The sequence below is a fragment of the Kogia breviceps genome, chromosome 15 (genome assembly GCF_026419965.1).
Source record: "Kogia breviceps isolate mKogBre1 chromosome 15, mKogBre1 haplotype 1, whole genome shotgun sequence".
Lineage (NCBI taxonomy): Eukaryota > Metazoa > Chordata > Mammalia > Artiodactyla > Physeteridae > Kogia > Kogia breviceps.
Window position 1 is genome coordinate 7,369,584 of NC_081324.1, and position 16,664 is coordinate 7,386,247.

Here is a 16,664-nt window from a genome sequence, read left to right on the forward strand (position 1 = left end):
ACTGGTGTTTTTAGTATAGTTGAATCAAAATTTTGTAATGGCATTTCTTAACCATCTGATTTAATTATTTACATTAATAAAGCATGGAAAACGTGACATTTCAAGGAGTAAAAAGAAAAAGATAAGCTTACTCAAAATTACAAAATTTTGATCCCACAAAATTCTGGGCCACTTGAGAGAAGGAACATTGTTGGCTTTTTCTTGTTTTCCCTACCACCCCGCAGCATTTTGAGCACTGAGTAATAAATGTATTATTTACAAATCTGTGAACAGAGTTAATAAATGGCCAATTTCTCCTTTAAAACTTCTTAATGGAGTCAGTTAATATTCATTCATTCTTTCATTATCTTTCTCACTGAAGGAAATGTAAGTACACCCCTCTAACAGTCTTACCGATTTAGTGATTCTTTTTATCCAGTTCTCCACAGTGCAAATGAACTGTTTTATGCACAATGCTTTTCTAGATATCAGATTCTTCAAACAAGAATGGAAACATTGCCTAACTCAGATTATAGAGATATATCAAAATATGTTTATTCATGTGTTCCCTAGGAAGGATGGTGATAAATGGGGCAAAACCAAGTTTTACATGCATATGATGTTAAAAGATATATTGAATTCTTTCTCTTATAGTTAAGAAACGGTTGTTGAGACATTATTTCTCATTCAAGTTTATCTATAAAGCCAGTAACACTCTGAAATCATCTCTTTTTTAAAGGATGAAAGTAAATACTTCAGTTGCCTGAACAACGATGTTTGAGGAATTCATTGCTTGTATAGCTTCTTGGTAATCTTTTTATTAACGTTAAAAATGTATAAACATTTTCTATCTAATCAATATTTATCTTCCACGGCTTGGTTTTAAAACTGGAAAGCCAATGAGCAGTGTTATCTTCTTATTGTGTAGTGAATATATAATAAACAAAATGCAACATTTTTATATCTTAGGTTTTCCGGTACTTTTCCAACTCGCAAGTTACACTATTGCCTAGTTTATGGCACAAACCTTTGTTTTATTTTGTATAAATCAATTAAGAGTTAGATAGAGGGTATTTAAATTCTATTCCAAACTTGTTGGAATTTCTTTTTTAAAAAGAGATTTGTGCATGTAGAGGAGGTCTTTTAAAAGAAAAAGAAAAGGTATCTGGGAGACCTGGAAATCTGTGCTTACAGCCCTAGAATTTGGGGAATTGGGGCAGTTCTCAAGTTGTGGTAGCATGCCCTTGGAAAAGCGTCATTAGTTCAACTTATTCTAAAGAATGGACTACCTATGGAGTAGTTTAATTAGTATCAATATTATCCTTCAGAGAAAAGCATAGCTTTGCAATCACTGTTGAAATTAAACCAAAGACTCCATTTATATATATGCACCAAGTTGATGAAGTCTCTGATTTTGTGATTTTCAGAAACATTTGGTTTCTTTGTTAAGCCATACTGAGCCTGCTATTTAAACACCTGCCCCCTTTCCCTTCCATCTCTGAGTGCCCAGATCCATGGTGTACCCAAATCCTGGCTTTCCACTGCCTGAGATCTTAGTAGGTGGACCTACCATCTCTAACTCCTTCACAGCAATTGCTTCACTCCACTTTCCTGGACTTGCTTCTCAGTGGCATAGGATAAGATAAACATACAACCGCATCAAAAGCAAATGTAAATTAAATTTCGTTTTGCAAACGTTTTGGTACAAGATTGTTAGACATACTTGTAAAGGACTGGAAGACATTACGTGGCTATAGTTGGGAATAAAAATTTAGTGTCTTCACAAACATTGCAAGTCTTATAATTATTCAACATCACCATCATAATAATGAACCTTTCATAGTACTTTCTGAGTGCCAGGTCTGTTCTTAGCACATTACATACGTTAATGCACAGATACCTCATTACAGCCAAATAAGTAGAACTCTTGTATCCCCATTTTACAGATACAGGAAAATGAGACATTTAGAAGTTAAATAACTTGCTCAAGATTATACGGACAGTGAGTGGTTGAACGGGGATGGGAACCCAGTACACTGAGTGCTCTCCTTACGGCAGACAATTGCAGCTGCGTGAAAGAGCTCTTGAAATTTCCTTTATGAAATACAATTTAAATGACTCACTTATGAGCATTTTGCCCGTTCAGAACAACTAGAATTAAAGAACTACAGCTGGCGACTAATAGCAAGTGACATCACAGTTGTTCATTTTGGCTGAAAATTAACATCAGCAGATTGTAAATATGGGCTGATAATGAATGTTCAAGATTCTGAAATAATTTGAAGCTTGGTAGTTACATTTGTTTCACCCGATTTAAGCCACTAGAAAAATGCCATATTAATTAGATAATCGTTACAATAATTTAAATGTAACCCAAATCTTTCTAGAAGAGTAAATCATACCAACCTCCTATTGATGCTTCATCAATTAATCCCATAGTCTCATATTAATAATCCTATTAATGTTCAAGTCACTCTTTCACCCCCACTGAAGGCCAAATGTAAGCCTGATTTGCACTTGCTGCCCTTAAGTATTAGGAAGGCTTTTTAAACCATACCCTAGATAGAGAAAAATGTGTATGTAGTATTGACAAAATCTGAAAGGTATTAAAAATAATGTAAAATCATTTGCTAGACTATTTGTCTTCTTACATTTAAAAGATAATTTTATACTGCAAAATATTATGTATTTGAGAATTTGAAAAGTCAAAACTAAAATAATACTAGATATAAAGCTCCATAGTCTTAAAATGGAATAGAATTATGAAAGATTTTCTGGGAAGTGACCCACCTATTTGCCAAAGCTCCACTTTTCCTCTCATAGATGGAATCTAATGCATCCCTCTAAATTCTGAAGAAAGAGAATATTGACCTATTAAAATTATAGCCCATAATAATTCCATTGTTTGCCTTTCAAAGAAGTTAGTAGTAAAGCTTATAATTTTTTTTAGCTACTTGTAAAATTTGCTATTTCAGATTCTTTATTAAATTATTTCTTAGCTTGACCCTGAAACTATAGCATGGTTCCACGACAGGATAATAGATAGCTGGTAAACAGTATAAGCTCCTTCTGCAAACATTTTAGTATCGGCTCTTAAACACAGAAAGAGCTGGACGTTTCAGAGAATCTAGGATAAATACAAAGACAAAAAGAAAAGTGTAATCCTTTCTGGTAGAAACCTATTTTCCTCATTATTTTGGGTCCACATTTGCATCTCTGATTGTCCAACCACATGTGGAGAGGTGCAGAGAGCACTGCTTCTTGTTTCACTCTCTGTGCACTCCACTCCTCTCTGGGTAACTGTGGTAACAGGTCATGGGTACATACACGAAGTGCATGGCTCCCTGTAGCGGCCACAAATGGCTTCTTTTGTCACATGCTGAAGAGGATATTAGAAAGATGAGGTTCAGTAACTGGGACAAGCTCTCGGGGCCGGGATGGGGTTGGACGCTGGGGCGCTGTCATGGAAGGACCCACGTACACGCAATGTGCATCAGACCTCAGTGACATTCATTTCCAAGCTGTTAGGTTACCCAGGAAGGAGCCTTACCTTCTGCTCCATTTCTAGCATTAATCTTTCATGTTGCTCAGCTATGGCCAGTGTCGCAGAATGGACCTTCTGATAGATCATTTCTCCTTCCCTTGTTTGAAAAGTGAATAGTCCTTCTCCTGTGTCACACATTCTGTGAGAACAGAGATAGGGAAAGAGATGGGTCTTCATGTGTTCAAGTGTGTAACAGTTCTCCATGTAAAAGATGCCCTCACCCTGTCACCCCCTCCACCTTGATTTTCACAGGAGTGAGTGAAGCAGATTCATTCTTGACCAAACCAACCAACGAACCACCAACCAACGCATCTTTAAATGGTGCATGAGAATGAAACTAAGGGTGAAAATCCACGCACATTTGGATTTTTAAAGACGAAGTGTTCACAACAGTGTAAAGGAACAGACAAAAGCGATGTCAGTTATTACAGTGCATGTCTTACCAATATTTAAAGAATAAAAGCAAATAGTTGTTTTTAACAGCCTTCACTCTGATATCATAGCACTGTCTCCTATGACTTGATAGCTCTTGAAATGTTAAGAACTTAAGAAAAAATCTGCAATTTTATACTCATATAGTAGGAACCAAGACTTTTTTAGTTTAAGGATTTGCATATATAGTTTGAAGCTTTTACTTAAACTGAGGAATCCTTACGTAAATCTCAGTATAGCCTAAGAAATAACATGGCAGAGAGGAGACTCCGTCTGGATGTGAGAATATCTGTCTGAACTTGGCCCTGCCACTTACCAGCAGTGTTACCTTAAGCAAGCTGACTAACTTGCCCGTACCTCCTTCGCACATCTCTAACAGGAAAAATAACAATACCCATCTCATCAGGTCCTTACGACAGTGAAGAGACTTGAGACAATATTTATAGTGTTACTTAGCAGATATTCAGTGCTCAAAAATGTTAGTTATCATTATTTTCATCATAGAGAAAGTATGGCACTAATCTCAATATCCACCATAGAGAAATGGTTGCCTTAAATATAATATTTTTATCTGATGGACTAATACGCAACTGTTACTATGTCATTTCTGAGAGCATATAATAACATTAAAACATTTTTTTGGCCAATGCACAGGGCTTGCAGGATCTCAGTTCCCTGACCAGAGATTGAACCTGGACCACGGCAGTGAAAGCCTGGAATTCTCACCACTAGACCACCAGGGAACTCCCTAAATTTCCTATAATGTAAATTCAAGGGGAAAAGAAAATCAGAACACAAACTCCTTTACAATTATTTAACTATAATTACCTTTTAAAACAGAGTTTTTTATTGGACTAAAGCCACTGACAATTTCTCAGGCAACAGGATTATGATTACGTTTTATTAATAAAGACATTCTAAAATAAAACATATTTTAAATGAATATTTAAAACCAGCTTTTAAAAATAATTGGAGGCCTTCAGAAAGACCCACTGGATATCAGTATGGTGTTCCCAATCAGAAACTGGACCCGAACTGGACTGCTGTGTTGTCGTTTTCAGGCTACGACACCAAAAGATTTGCACAAAATGCTCACGAGGCCAACCTCTGTGTTCCAGCACCAAAAAGATTTTCGATTCTACCTTATGATTCTCCAAGGAGTTTGAGTAGAAATGAAGTGTCTCAAGAGGATTCAGAAATTATAGAGGCTGTGACAGCCATCCCTCGGGGCTCCATACAGCCAGCACTTAGCTTCTGTGAAAGAGATCTTAATAAAACTCACAAAGCGTGAAATGGAAAGTCCGAGGGAAAAACGAAGAGTTTTCACAAAGTGAAACAAAGGAGCTTTCTTTGTTGATTCGGAGGGGCAAAGCACTCCAGCAGCGGGAGGCGGCAAAACCATTGGTGAGTGGTGAGCCCGTCTTGTTTGACGTTGAGTTTTGTTCATCGTTATCGGAAAAAACAGTGCTTATTATTAGCCTTCGGAAACGCGATAACGAAGACACAAATTGTTATTGCATACTCAGTCACTGAGTTACAAGGGTCTAACACTTAGCACTTCCTGGGACTTCACTGTGTCCAGTGAGGGAGTCTGAAAGCTTCCAGAAGGGTTTTATTTCCAGCCTCTGAAATAAAAGCTACTGTAAACTTCATCCATAGATGAAGAAACCAGGAATTAGAACATGCCAGCATAAAAAGCAAAGAACTTTTAGGCAGAGGGGGCTCTTTTTTAAACAATAGGTACCTAAAGCCAAGCTGAAATCAAACGTCTTCAGTATAATGGGCTCAGATTTATGACTTTTGTCAGCAGTGTTGGAAGAAACAGTTTCGGTTCTTCTCAGTTATTGTTTAAAACATGTTCTCTCGGGAGTGGTAAGGAACAGATGTCAAGATCTTTTTCTTATACGTCGAAACAGTTTTGTGGTAGCCAGCCAGTGCAAGAGAGGACAGTAAGAGGAGGGTGAAATCATTCTGACAGCTATTGCCTGGCTCCTCAACGCGATTCCCAGACCCGCAGCACCGGCGTCGCCGGGAGCTATCCAGAGTGCTGAAGCAGAACCTGCATTTGACAGTATGATTTGTACGCACAGTGTAGTTTGAGAAGCACTGGGCTATAGAACTCTTTCCGCAGGTCCCCATTTCATTCAAGGGGGTGGGACACGACGCTTGGGATCCATAGGAGGACAAAGTAGAAGCCGTATTTGTGCAGCTTAAGACTTTGACATAACAAACTGAAGGTTAGAAAGGAAGAAATGTGACGAAAAGGACAAAAGAACCTCTGGAAGAATCCTTCCCCTAATTTGGAAAGAGCTAAGATAGAGGTGCTGGTTACACTTGAATATCCTAACCCCTCACCACTAACACGCACATTTCTCAACTGCATTGACTTGAAGAATAAGTGAAAATATGGACAATGTATGTTTGTCCGGACTCCAAACTAGAATTTTATTGAAATGTATAGACAATTACAAATGATATCTCCATACTTAATAAGGTATTGGCACAAAATTAATACTTCTTCTTACCTAAAATAAAATGTTAAAGAGTAGAATCTCTAAGGTCCCTTTCAGCTTTAAGGAATAATCTTGGGATTCATAAAAATTCTAAGAAGTAAGTAGGACTGACACACTTATTTCCAGGTTTTTTTTTTTTTTTCTTTTCTGACGTTGTGATATCAGGGACATTATAATAGCATAGACTATAATAGTACAGTCGAAAGACTAAGGGTACAAATTTCAACAATCATGTTATGGCCTGTCATATTCATTTATCACACACTTATCTAGTACTATAAGCCAGGCACTGTCTTCAGCCCGGGGATGAAAAGGAGGGAACAATATACATGGCTCATCGCCTCTGAGGCTTTTTAAATGGTGGGGAAGATAAGCATTGTCCAGAAACTGACTCACTGACAGTGGTAAATGCGAGCAGGAAGAAGTACAGGGCCAAGAGGAAGGCCATGGAAAGTTATTTCACCTATTTACTCCTTGTGTACAAAATGGGGGTGACAAGACTTTGTCACAAGATTGTTTTTATTTCTCTTTTAATCAAATGAAGTGATGCATGTGACAGTGGGCAGGAAAGGCTTAATTCAGCAGGCCTGGGTTGCTCAAACTCTGCACATCCCGAAGAAAAGTCTGTTTGGGGGATGGTCCCTTGGAGAGTTTCTGGAATGCAACCTTGGAGCCTTTGTTATATTCAGTCTGATAAGAGTGTTTCTCGTGCCTGAGGCCTTGAGCCATGCTGTATGGGTCTGACCAGATAAGTTTATCCTAACAACGTGGTTCACCGTGAATGCCTGTTTTGCTCTGGTGGTGGCTAGGGTCTGAGTGCCTGAGGTTGTTCCTGGATCCTGAGGACACCGCATGCCCATCTAGCTGACCCTCAACCAAAACCGCAGACACCAAGGCTCGTGGGCGGGGGGGCTTCCTTGGTTCCCAACACCTCACGCTTACTGTCATGTACCATTGCTGTCCCCGTGTGACTGCAAGGGAGGGGGGTCTGGAGGCTTGTGCGTGCCTGGTCCCTCCTTGTCTGCATCCTCGTGTCTTTCCTCTTTGCCGATTGTAACATGTACCTTTCACTCTAGTAAACCAGAACTGTGTGCATAATAGTTTTCTGAACCTTGCAAGTCTTTCTAGGGAATCATTGAGCCTGAGGATAGTCCTGGAGTCTCCTCCACCCAAGACAGCCAGCAGGTGGTAGGTTGTTAATATATTTTGATGTAATAAGAATATTAAAAGTCCTAGTCTTTTCCTTAAATGGTTCTTTTTCAAATTCCATTTCTCTAGGGATTTAAGAGGGCATGCTCTCTTTCTTTATCCCACCTCACCATTCCCTTCCAGAATCCCTTGAAATAACAGTACTGCCAGTCTCGTCTCTACTGTGTTCTAACAAATAAGAAATAACTAGAGTTCCCTGAGAATGTCTGTATTCAGAGGAAACTAAACTCCAAGGAGGCACTCCATCATGTATGGGTCTCAAAGTTCCCTTCAAGGGGAGAAATAATCCTAAAAGATGGTGCCGTGGAGGCAATTTCACTTGAGAAAAAGCCGCTACCACCTAATCGCTAGACCACTGCCCTCCTTTTCTTGTCCTTACGTCTCAAACTTAGCTCTTTATGAAGGGGTGGCATCAGAATTCCAGCCTTTCTTCCAAATGGCAAGCAAAAGAAATCTACCAAGTGAGAAGTTAAGGCAACAGTTTAAGAAGTGAAAATGGATACTTTAAAATAATTCTCTGGGGGTCTTTAGACATAATTTGCTAGGGATGAATTTGTAAACCTCTGGCAATTTTGTCCATCTTCACAGCATATAATTTCACTCCTGCAGTGAGTTTTGCAGTTTTGTGTGTATATTTAGTGACCAAATATTTATCCTCCATGCACATAGAAATTTTAAACTCTCAGCAATGGTGTAAAGCACTTTGCTGAAAGCCCAGTGGTGTTTCTACTCATTATTTAAAATTTAATGTTTAATTATAGAAAGTAATGAAATTCTTAAAGGCACAGCTCTTCTGCAGAGCAGTTAAACCCAATTAACAATTCTTTCCTGATAACAGTTTAATCTTTATTGTCACTTAACAACGCTAGCATTTTACTTTTTTTTTTAGCAGCTTTGAAAAGGCTGAAGTTTCTGTCTAAAGCTCTAGTGAGTCAGACGTTTATCCGTAGTAAAAAAATTACAAGCAAAATGGACAAACAGATGAAGGCAACAGTAAAGAAAGTCCAGAAGCAGATCCAGTTCATACGGGAGCTCAATACGTGGTGGAAGTGCTGTCGCAGATCTGTGAGGGAAAAGCTGGACTCGTCAATAAACTGGGTTTGGACAACAGCCATCTGGGAAAATATTTGGATCCGTTTCTACCTCCACTGATATAAATTCCAGAGAAAGCAAAAACAAAAGCAAAAAAGTACCAGAAGAAAGTAGGAAAGAATTCCTATGTAAACTCAGAAAATGTAGGGGGTTTCAAGCTACGATCCAAGGCAAAAAGTGACAAAAGATTGATAAATCTGCCTGTGAACAATTAAAAAAATAAGTAAGAAATCATAAGATAGCAAATGGCAAATTCAAAACTAGGAAAAATATTTGAAACTCACAACACTGATAACTTCTGATACCTGTAAGTTAGGTATAATATCAGTACTTTTTTCATTGGGTTGTTTGATCATTAAATGGATTAATATATGTAAATATTAAAACAGTGTTTGTAACTTATTAATATGAAATAGTACTTCTATTATTATTACTACTACTACTACTACCCAAATAATTAGATATCTAAAAACATATTGCTAAGCTAGTAAAAAACAAGGAGAATATAATGTATATAGTGTGCTAACAGTTTTGTAAAAAAGTATGTGGGGAAGAATTTATATACATCTTTGCTTACATGTACATTAAACTCTGGAGGAATGCACAAGAAACTAGTAACCGTGTTATTTGCGGGGGGGTGAAGTGAACGTGACAGGTGGTCTATGAGTATGGGAGGGACACTATTCGCTGATTCTTCTTCATGTAAACCATCAAATGAAATAAAGGAATGCTATCAATTTATTAATTGAATTTAATTAACTAAAAGCCAACCGCATTAAAATTTAAAGCAAAGGTCTGAGGACCCTCACAGGGTTTCTGTGAAGATGTAGTGTTTATGATGTGCCCAGCTCAGTCTCTGTCCCTTAGCAAATAACAGGCTGCACTCGGTGCTCGCGGGGGACTGGCTCCAGGGCTGGATAGCAGAATCCGAAGATGCTCAAGCCCCTCATACAAAGTGATGTAGTACACTTGGCCCTCAGTTTCAGCGGTTCTGCACCTGCAGGTCAACGCTCAGTTGGTTGAATCTGCGGATGTGGAACCCACGGATACTCAGTGCCGAGTGTACACTTTTACTGTTACACTTATACAACACTGCACTGATGACTTGCAGGCCTCCCTTCCTATTTAAACACACACACACACACACACACAGTATATATATTTATACACATTTAATCTCTTTCCAGTGTACCACAGGCATCTGATCTGATTTTCAAGGGACCAGGATTATGGAGAGCTCTGGTTTGTAGAGCGTTGAAACAATACCCACAGCAATGAGGAGAATGATAACAGCTAGCTTTCGGGGAGCATCTACAAGTGCCAGGCATGGTGATAAATGCCGTATGTGCATTACCTCACTGAGCTTCACAACACCCTACAAAGCTCTCACTGCCTCCGTTTTACAGAAAACACCATGCTAAGGAGGCTAATAAATTTGCCCAAGATCTTTAAAATTGATGTGGTCGAGCTGTGATCTGAACGTAGCTGTGTGATTTTGGAGTGTAAGCTCATCATCACTAAGCCCAATTGCATTCATTCAAGATAAGAAGCAGAAAAGCACGCATAATTCTTTCATTATCACAATTTTTGTAATAGAGAAACAGAGCTAGGACAGGGCTCGGGATAAAATATTTTGAAAGCTCTCTCCTTCTTTGCTGCTGTTCCTTTTCTGTCAAATCAGGTTCCCAAGACACATACCTCAATGGCATATGTGCACCCTTAAAATGCACATGAAGGTAAATCAATCAAAACTGTTGAACTGGACTCAAACATGCCCTGGACTCCCAACTTCAAGTCCTTTATAAGGAGGAAGATTCAGCAGAACATCTGCCATCCTCTCTGCCTCCTGATTGGACTACTGTATGTTCTTAAACATTTAATGCATATGGTGGCTGTTCTTGCTTATCTCACTGTTGGTACCTTAGGGCTACAATGCTGTACCTCAAACAAGTTGAGAGACTCCATCCTACAAGGAGATCTTGATTTTAGTCCAGGCTCTGCTGCAAATTAGCTTGAAATGCCATTTTGATCCTTTATAAAATTGAGTTTCAATGAAAGAATTGATATAAATGATCTCTAGTGTACAAGTTTCTTCCAAAATTCTACAATTCCTCCACCTGTGTACTCAGTGATGAGTACAAATTATAATCACATTAATTAAAATATCTCCATCTTTACATATATTTTCCAAATTTTCATATTATTCTATTCTATTTACTTTTTCTTACTGCCAAATGTTCTCTTTTGGTTTTTCACCTCAATGAAAAAGCCAGTTGAGTCTCCCTGAAGCAGTCTGAAGTTCTGGTTTTACTGAATCCTTGAGAAAATATACATATAAGATGTTCTTCTCCTTACCTTCCTTCCTGCCTCAAAAAGTGAAAAATCCACCAGGTGAAGATGTAAATAACCCATAGGACTTCAGTTGCTATTTAATTACCTCAAAGCATGATCATAAATTATTAACATTCTCATTCTCATTATACTCTTACATTGTGTTTATGAAGTTTTAGTGGGAAAAAAAAGCATTTTAAAAGGTTTAGAGCTAATTTTATATGCATCTGGTGGCTTTACTGTAAAAATATTGCATACTCCTTGAGGATTAGGAGTTTTAACATCTGTAAGCCCCAAGTGTCAACCACAAAAAGCACCCAATGCACTCCAAAAATGTTTGTTGACCGAAATGACTTGAAAATTATCATTATGATGACTTCCTGACAGGTACTGAAATTGTAGTTCTGGATAGCAAAAAAAAAGCAAAATAAAATATCAAAGAAAGACATTTTCTTTGAAGAATGATCCTATAGTGTTAACATATTCTCCTGAAAGGAGTAGACCAAACAATCTACAGGAAAACAGAGCTGATACGTTCTAACGCTCCCAGCTGACACACACTTAGTCTGTCTTAATATTGTTTGAGGGAGGCTGTGTGTATATCATATGAAACAACCGAAACCTATTTTTGTAGGAAGAGCTAAAGACAAAATAAGTCAAGCAAAAGTTTAAATTCTGTCATTTAGAAATTACATTTCCTTTTTAAAGTGAATTTGCCAAGTTACGGTTGGAAGATTTTTTAGCTTATCATGCAAGTTACTAATATTTAGACACTGAATTGCAAAAGAAGAGTTTTCCTTCTCTTACCATTTTGAGGGGAGCCTAAAAATGAGATAATTATATTCCCTTAGAGCAAAAGAGCATGTAATCAGGGTTTAAAATTACATTTTGTTCTTTTTGCTCTAAATATAGTTAATTAAGGTAATTTTAAAATTATTTGAAAGATACTTCTGTTGTCTCAAGTGACTACAGAGAAAAGTGTTTAAATTATAGCCAAAATAGAAAAAAATTAAGACTATACTTAATTTTATGTTGGTTATATTGCCTTTTCTTCTTCGGTTATATTTATTCATTCATTGATTTTTTTGGACATCAGCCAATAATGTGTCAGGCCCTGTATTAGCTTCTAGACTATATTTTTAAAAAATCATATTTAAAAAATAATTAAATAATAAACATTAACTCATGAATTGCATTTGCTCTCATTACCTGTCTATCTATCTACCCATCTTTCTATGTGTTTACTTTTTCATTTAAAAACTCAGTAAATGAGTAAATGGCTATATGAAATACATAACATAATTACACATTTTGAAGAATCGAACTGGTTATCCTTATTGTGTTAAAATTTTCTCTAGAGGTTTTAGGTTGACAGATCACTGATAGAGTATAACTTTTACTATTTTACTGCCATTATCAAAACAAATCACCCAGTAAAATGGTACAAAACATATCATTCTAAGGTAGAATATTACATCCTTTGTAATACCAATCAGGGAGAATACTGATTGGTATTACAAAGGATGTGGGCATATGTGTCAACTACAGCTTTTTCATTTGTTTAGAAACAGAAATTAAAATTAATGCCATGGTAAAAGATGAATATACTTAAATTTAAACAATTAAAGAATTTCAAATGCAATTACTTAGTTTTTAAAGTAATTTCAAATGTCATCATTCCAGGTTAGTAAATTTTAAACCTTAATTTTTAAACTTCACTTAAACTTTAAATTGTTTTCTTTAAAAGTATCTGTATTGAACATATGGTGAACAGACAATTTGAATCACCTTCAAAGTAGAACCCGACTGCCAATGCAGGGGACACGTGTTCGAGCCCTGGTCTGGGAAGATCCCACATGCCACAGAGCAACTAAGCCCACGTGCCGCAACTACTGAGCCTGCGCTCTAGAGCCCTAGAGACACAGCTACTGAGCCTGCGTGCCACAACTACTGAAGCCCGCGCACCTATAGCGCATGCTCTGCAACAAGAGAAGCCACCACAATGAGAAGCTTGCACACCACAATGAAGAGTAGCCCCCACTCGCCGCAACTAGAGAAAGCCTGCGTGCAGCAATGAAGACCCAACGCAGCCAAAAATAAATAAATAAATAAATAAAATTTTTTTAAAAAAGAATGAAATAAAAAAAATCACATTAATTCAAAAAGCTTCTCAAAAATCTAGAGACTAAGGAGATACAAGTCATCATTCCTTAAAGGAGATGACTCCTGGGAATACATTCCTTTTAATGTTTGAACAGGTTTTCAATCTCCACCTCTGATCCATCTTCACTTCCAGTCTACATCAAAGTCTCTAGATTCCTACACACATCAAGTCATGGAGCGATGCAAATGACAAAAAGAAACACTGTTATTGAAAGATGTAAAAAGATGTGAAATGCAAGTTGTATAAATGAAAAAACTTATTAGTAATCCTTTTCTTATCCATTTTTGAGTGTCAGTATTCCTGTTTTTAAAGTAAGAAGGTTTGGCTAAATGATTGTTAAGATCCCTTTCAAATACAGAAGCAGTTCATGACTAAGCTTACAGATCCATTTAAGTGGTTAGTTAGCTTCGAACTTCATCTATTTATGCTTGTATTTCAAAAGGCAGCCAGTGCCTTTAAAATGATGTACTGTGTTGTGTTACCTTAGTCTTGCCTTGGGTACTTTTCCTTTTCCTGCTTAACAACTTCCAGGTAAGGGAGAAGAGAATGGAGTTAATCAAAGTCATCTTGCTGTCCAGGAGTTCATGAGACAGGGATGTGCAGAAGATCAGCATGAACATATAGCTCATATCAAGGTTCATTTGCACCCATCTTAGATCCATCCGGTCTATCATTTATCGAGGTCTAATGTCACATGGTTGCTCTTGGAAATTCTCACTCAAACTCTCTGCCTTACATCCTGATATCACCTCTACAGTCAACAGTCCACTCTTTAAGGCAAGGACGATGGATAATTTTATGTGTCGACTTGACCAGGCCATAGGTGCCTAGACATTTGGCTAAACATTATTCTGGGTGTGTGTGCGAGGGTGTTTCTGGATGAGATTAACATTTGACTCAGTGGACTGAATAAAGCAGACTGCTTTCCCCAATGTGAGTGCACCTCATCCAATCCATTGGAGGCCTGAATAGCACAAAAGGTGGGATAAGGGAGAATATGCTGTCTGTCAAACTATTTTTGAGCTGGGACATCAGTCTTCTCCTGCACTTGGACTGGAGTTTATGCCACCAGCTCTCCTGGGTCTCCAGCTGGCCACTGAAGTCTCCATTGTGAGACTTCTCCCCCCACCCATAATCCTGTGAGCCAATTCCTTATAATAACCCCCCTCTATCTACCTATCTATCTATCCATCTATCTATCTATCTATTTAAAAGTTCTGTTGCTCTGTACCTCCGAAGAACCCTGACTAATGCAGGAGGCATATCTTGGCTTCTAATCTCACCAGTCCTCCTGGAACAGTGGAGATCTGTTATCCTGACTCTGGGGGTGACAAGAGTACTGAGCAGGGTCCATATAGACGTTCTTGATGTCACAAAAATCATGTGGGTGGTTTAAAGATCAAAGAGTGAAGAAAACAGATTTTGAAAGAGGAATTTCTGTTTGCATTTTTGCTTCATTACGGACATTGTTCTCTTCAAGTTCTCTTTCTACTGAGATCCACAAAGACTTTGCATTCTGAGTCAGCTTATAGTGAGAAGGTTAAGAAAAATACTGCCCACCAGACCCAAGGTACCATTTTGTCTTCTCCAAATACAGCACTAGACATGGCAAGACTTGGAGAGCAAGTGCAGGAGAAGATTACTAGTCTAACTGATAACGTTTTTTCCCCTTCTCTACTGAAAAAGCACTGTGGAGACTTTCTCTGTAATCTACCTTGGGGAGTATTAATAGAGCAAAAGAAATATGAAGCAAATACTTTGGTTCTGAAACTCAGAGTAAGATTTGAGCCCCTAGCTAGCAGGTTTTTATGAATTTTCAGAGTTAAGTCTAGATGACTAAATCAGATTTTTGCTGTAACTCAAGGCTAGAGAGAAACGGGGACATGACTTACAAGATGACCCTGTTCCTTGTGGACCTGAGTGACGGTGGGAAAGAGAAGAGAAAAAGAGGTAGAGAAAGCAGTGGGTGAAGCTTGCATGTCCTGATGTGTCTCTTCCCTGAGTGAAAATTCTGGAGAAGGCAGGGATGTTAATAAATCGGTGTCTAGATAAGTGAGCCAAAGGCTACACTTTTGACCTCCCACAGCCTAAGCCTGGATGCAGGACATCCAAAATGTCCTGTGGAGGGGACTGGAATTGAGAGGCTGTGAGTGCTCTGAGATTAAAGAGAATGTCTTTGATCAGGTTCCAGTGGAAAGTGCCAGCATATTTCCCCGAAAGGTCAAATGGGTACAGTTACACTACAGCAAATGCCAGTGTGGGGCAGACCAGACCAGGTGGTGCTTGGAACTGAGCTTCCTTTACTGCATGAGGCCACGTAAGACTGTTGAATGTCCAACCGCCAAACTACACGGAACTGTGAAGAAGGGGGAGGAAGCCAGTGTATCACCAAGAAGAGTCATCTGAAAATGATGATTCCAAATGGCAAGTTAAAGTTACCCCCTTCTCACTGGGAGGGGATTCATGAGGAATATTAGATAGGAAATAAAGAATCTGCATTTTCTTTGCTCCAGTTGTGTTATATTCTTGAGCCAGTGATAGCTGTAAATGTTTGCAGTCGCAAGTCGTAATACCCTCACTCCCTTGTCTGTGAAAATTAACTGGCAAAGTTTTTCATTTGCTGTGATCCCACATTCATACAGTCAGGCCAGATCTATCGTCTCTCCATGAATTTGTGGGGGAAATACTTTTTCCGAGTTTCTGCCCACACTTCTTTGCAATTCTTCCACCACGCCGTTCCTGGCCTCTACAATCACTTGAGAGGACGGAGTGAACGGGATGTATTTTATTTTGATTGGTATTAGTACTAAAGAAGCTCTTGTCATTGTCAGAAAACCACAGAAAGAGCCAAAACCAAAAATATATTCTTAGATGTTGAGCATTGCGATGTGCTAGAACAAGCTCCAGAGACCCAGATTTCACTTCAGAGAAGAGTCCAACTAAAGAAGGGTCAGCAGGGCAGCCATATCCGAGCACTACAGTCCTTTCTGCTGTGACCATTCACACGGAGATTGGGAGAGGATGAATTAGTAAACGAGAAGCAGTCTCTCTGGCGAGCTTAACGCTTGGTAAGAAACTGGAGAAACAGTACCGGGTGAGAGAGAGCAGTAAATAGACAAAAAGTTAAAGAAGAAAACAGATGCTTGGGAAAGGTCGGCAAGTCAAACGGCGATAAAAATCCACAAGGAGTGGAGATAGCAACTAGTCAAGCAAGAGCACCTTTCAGTGAACACGCTGGCTATATCTGAGGACACAAAAGGTTCCAGGAGCCAGAAGGGAGGGAGTAAAGATCAGAACAAGCTGAGGACATAGTCAGCTTTAAAAGGTCAATATCATTTTCAGGGTTCCATCAGCAGAGAATTCTCTGGATGCATCTCTCCTTGCTCATTCTTTCCACAGC

The 16,664-nt window shown here is 38.5% G+C and overlaps 1 protein-coding gene across 4 annotated transcripts in view; it reads right to left on the minus strand.

Annotated features, from left to right (window-relative positions):
- Positions 1–16,664, minus strand: part of DOK6 (docking protein 6) — a 407,473-nt gene that overhangs the window by 92,395 nt on the left and 298,414 nt on the right. For all 4 annotated transcript variants that reach the window (XM_059041423.2, XM_067014381.1, XM_067014382.1 and 1 more), the window contains exon 6: positions 3,530–3,662. In XM_059041423.2, coding sequence (XP_058897406.1) covers positions 3,530–3,662 — 133 coding nt within the window. The remainder of the gene's footprint in view (positions 1–3,529; positions 3,663–16,664) is intronic.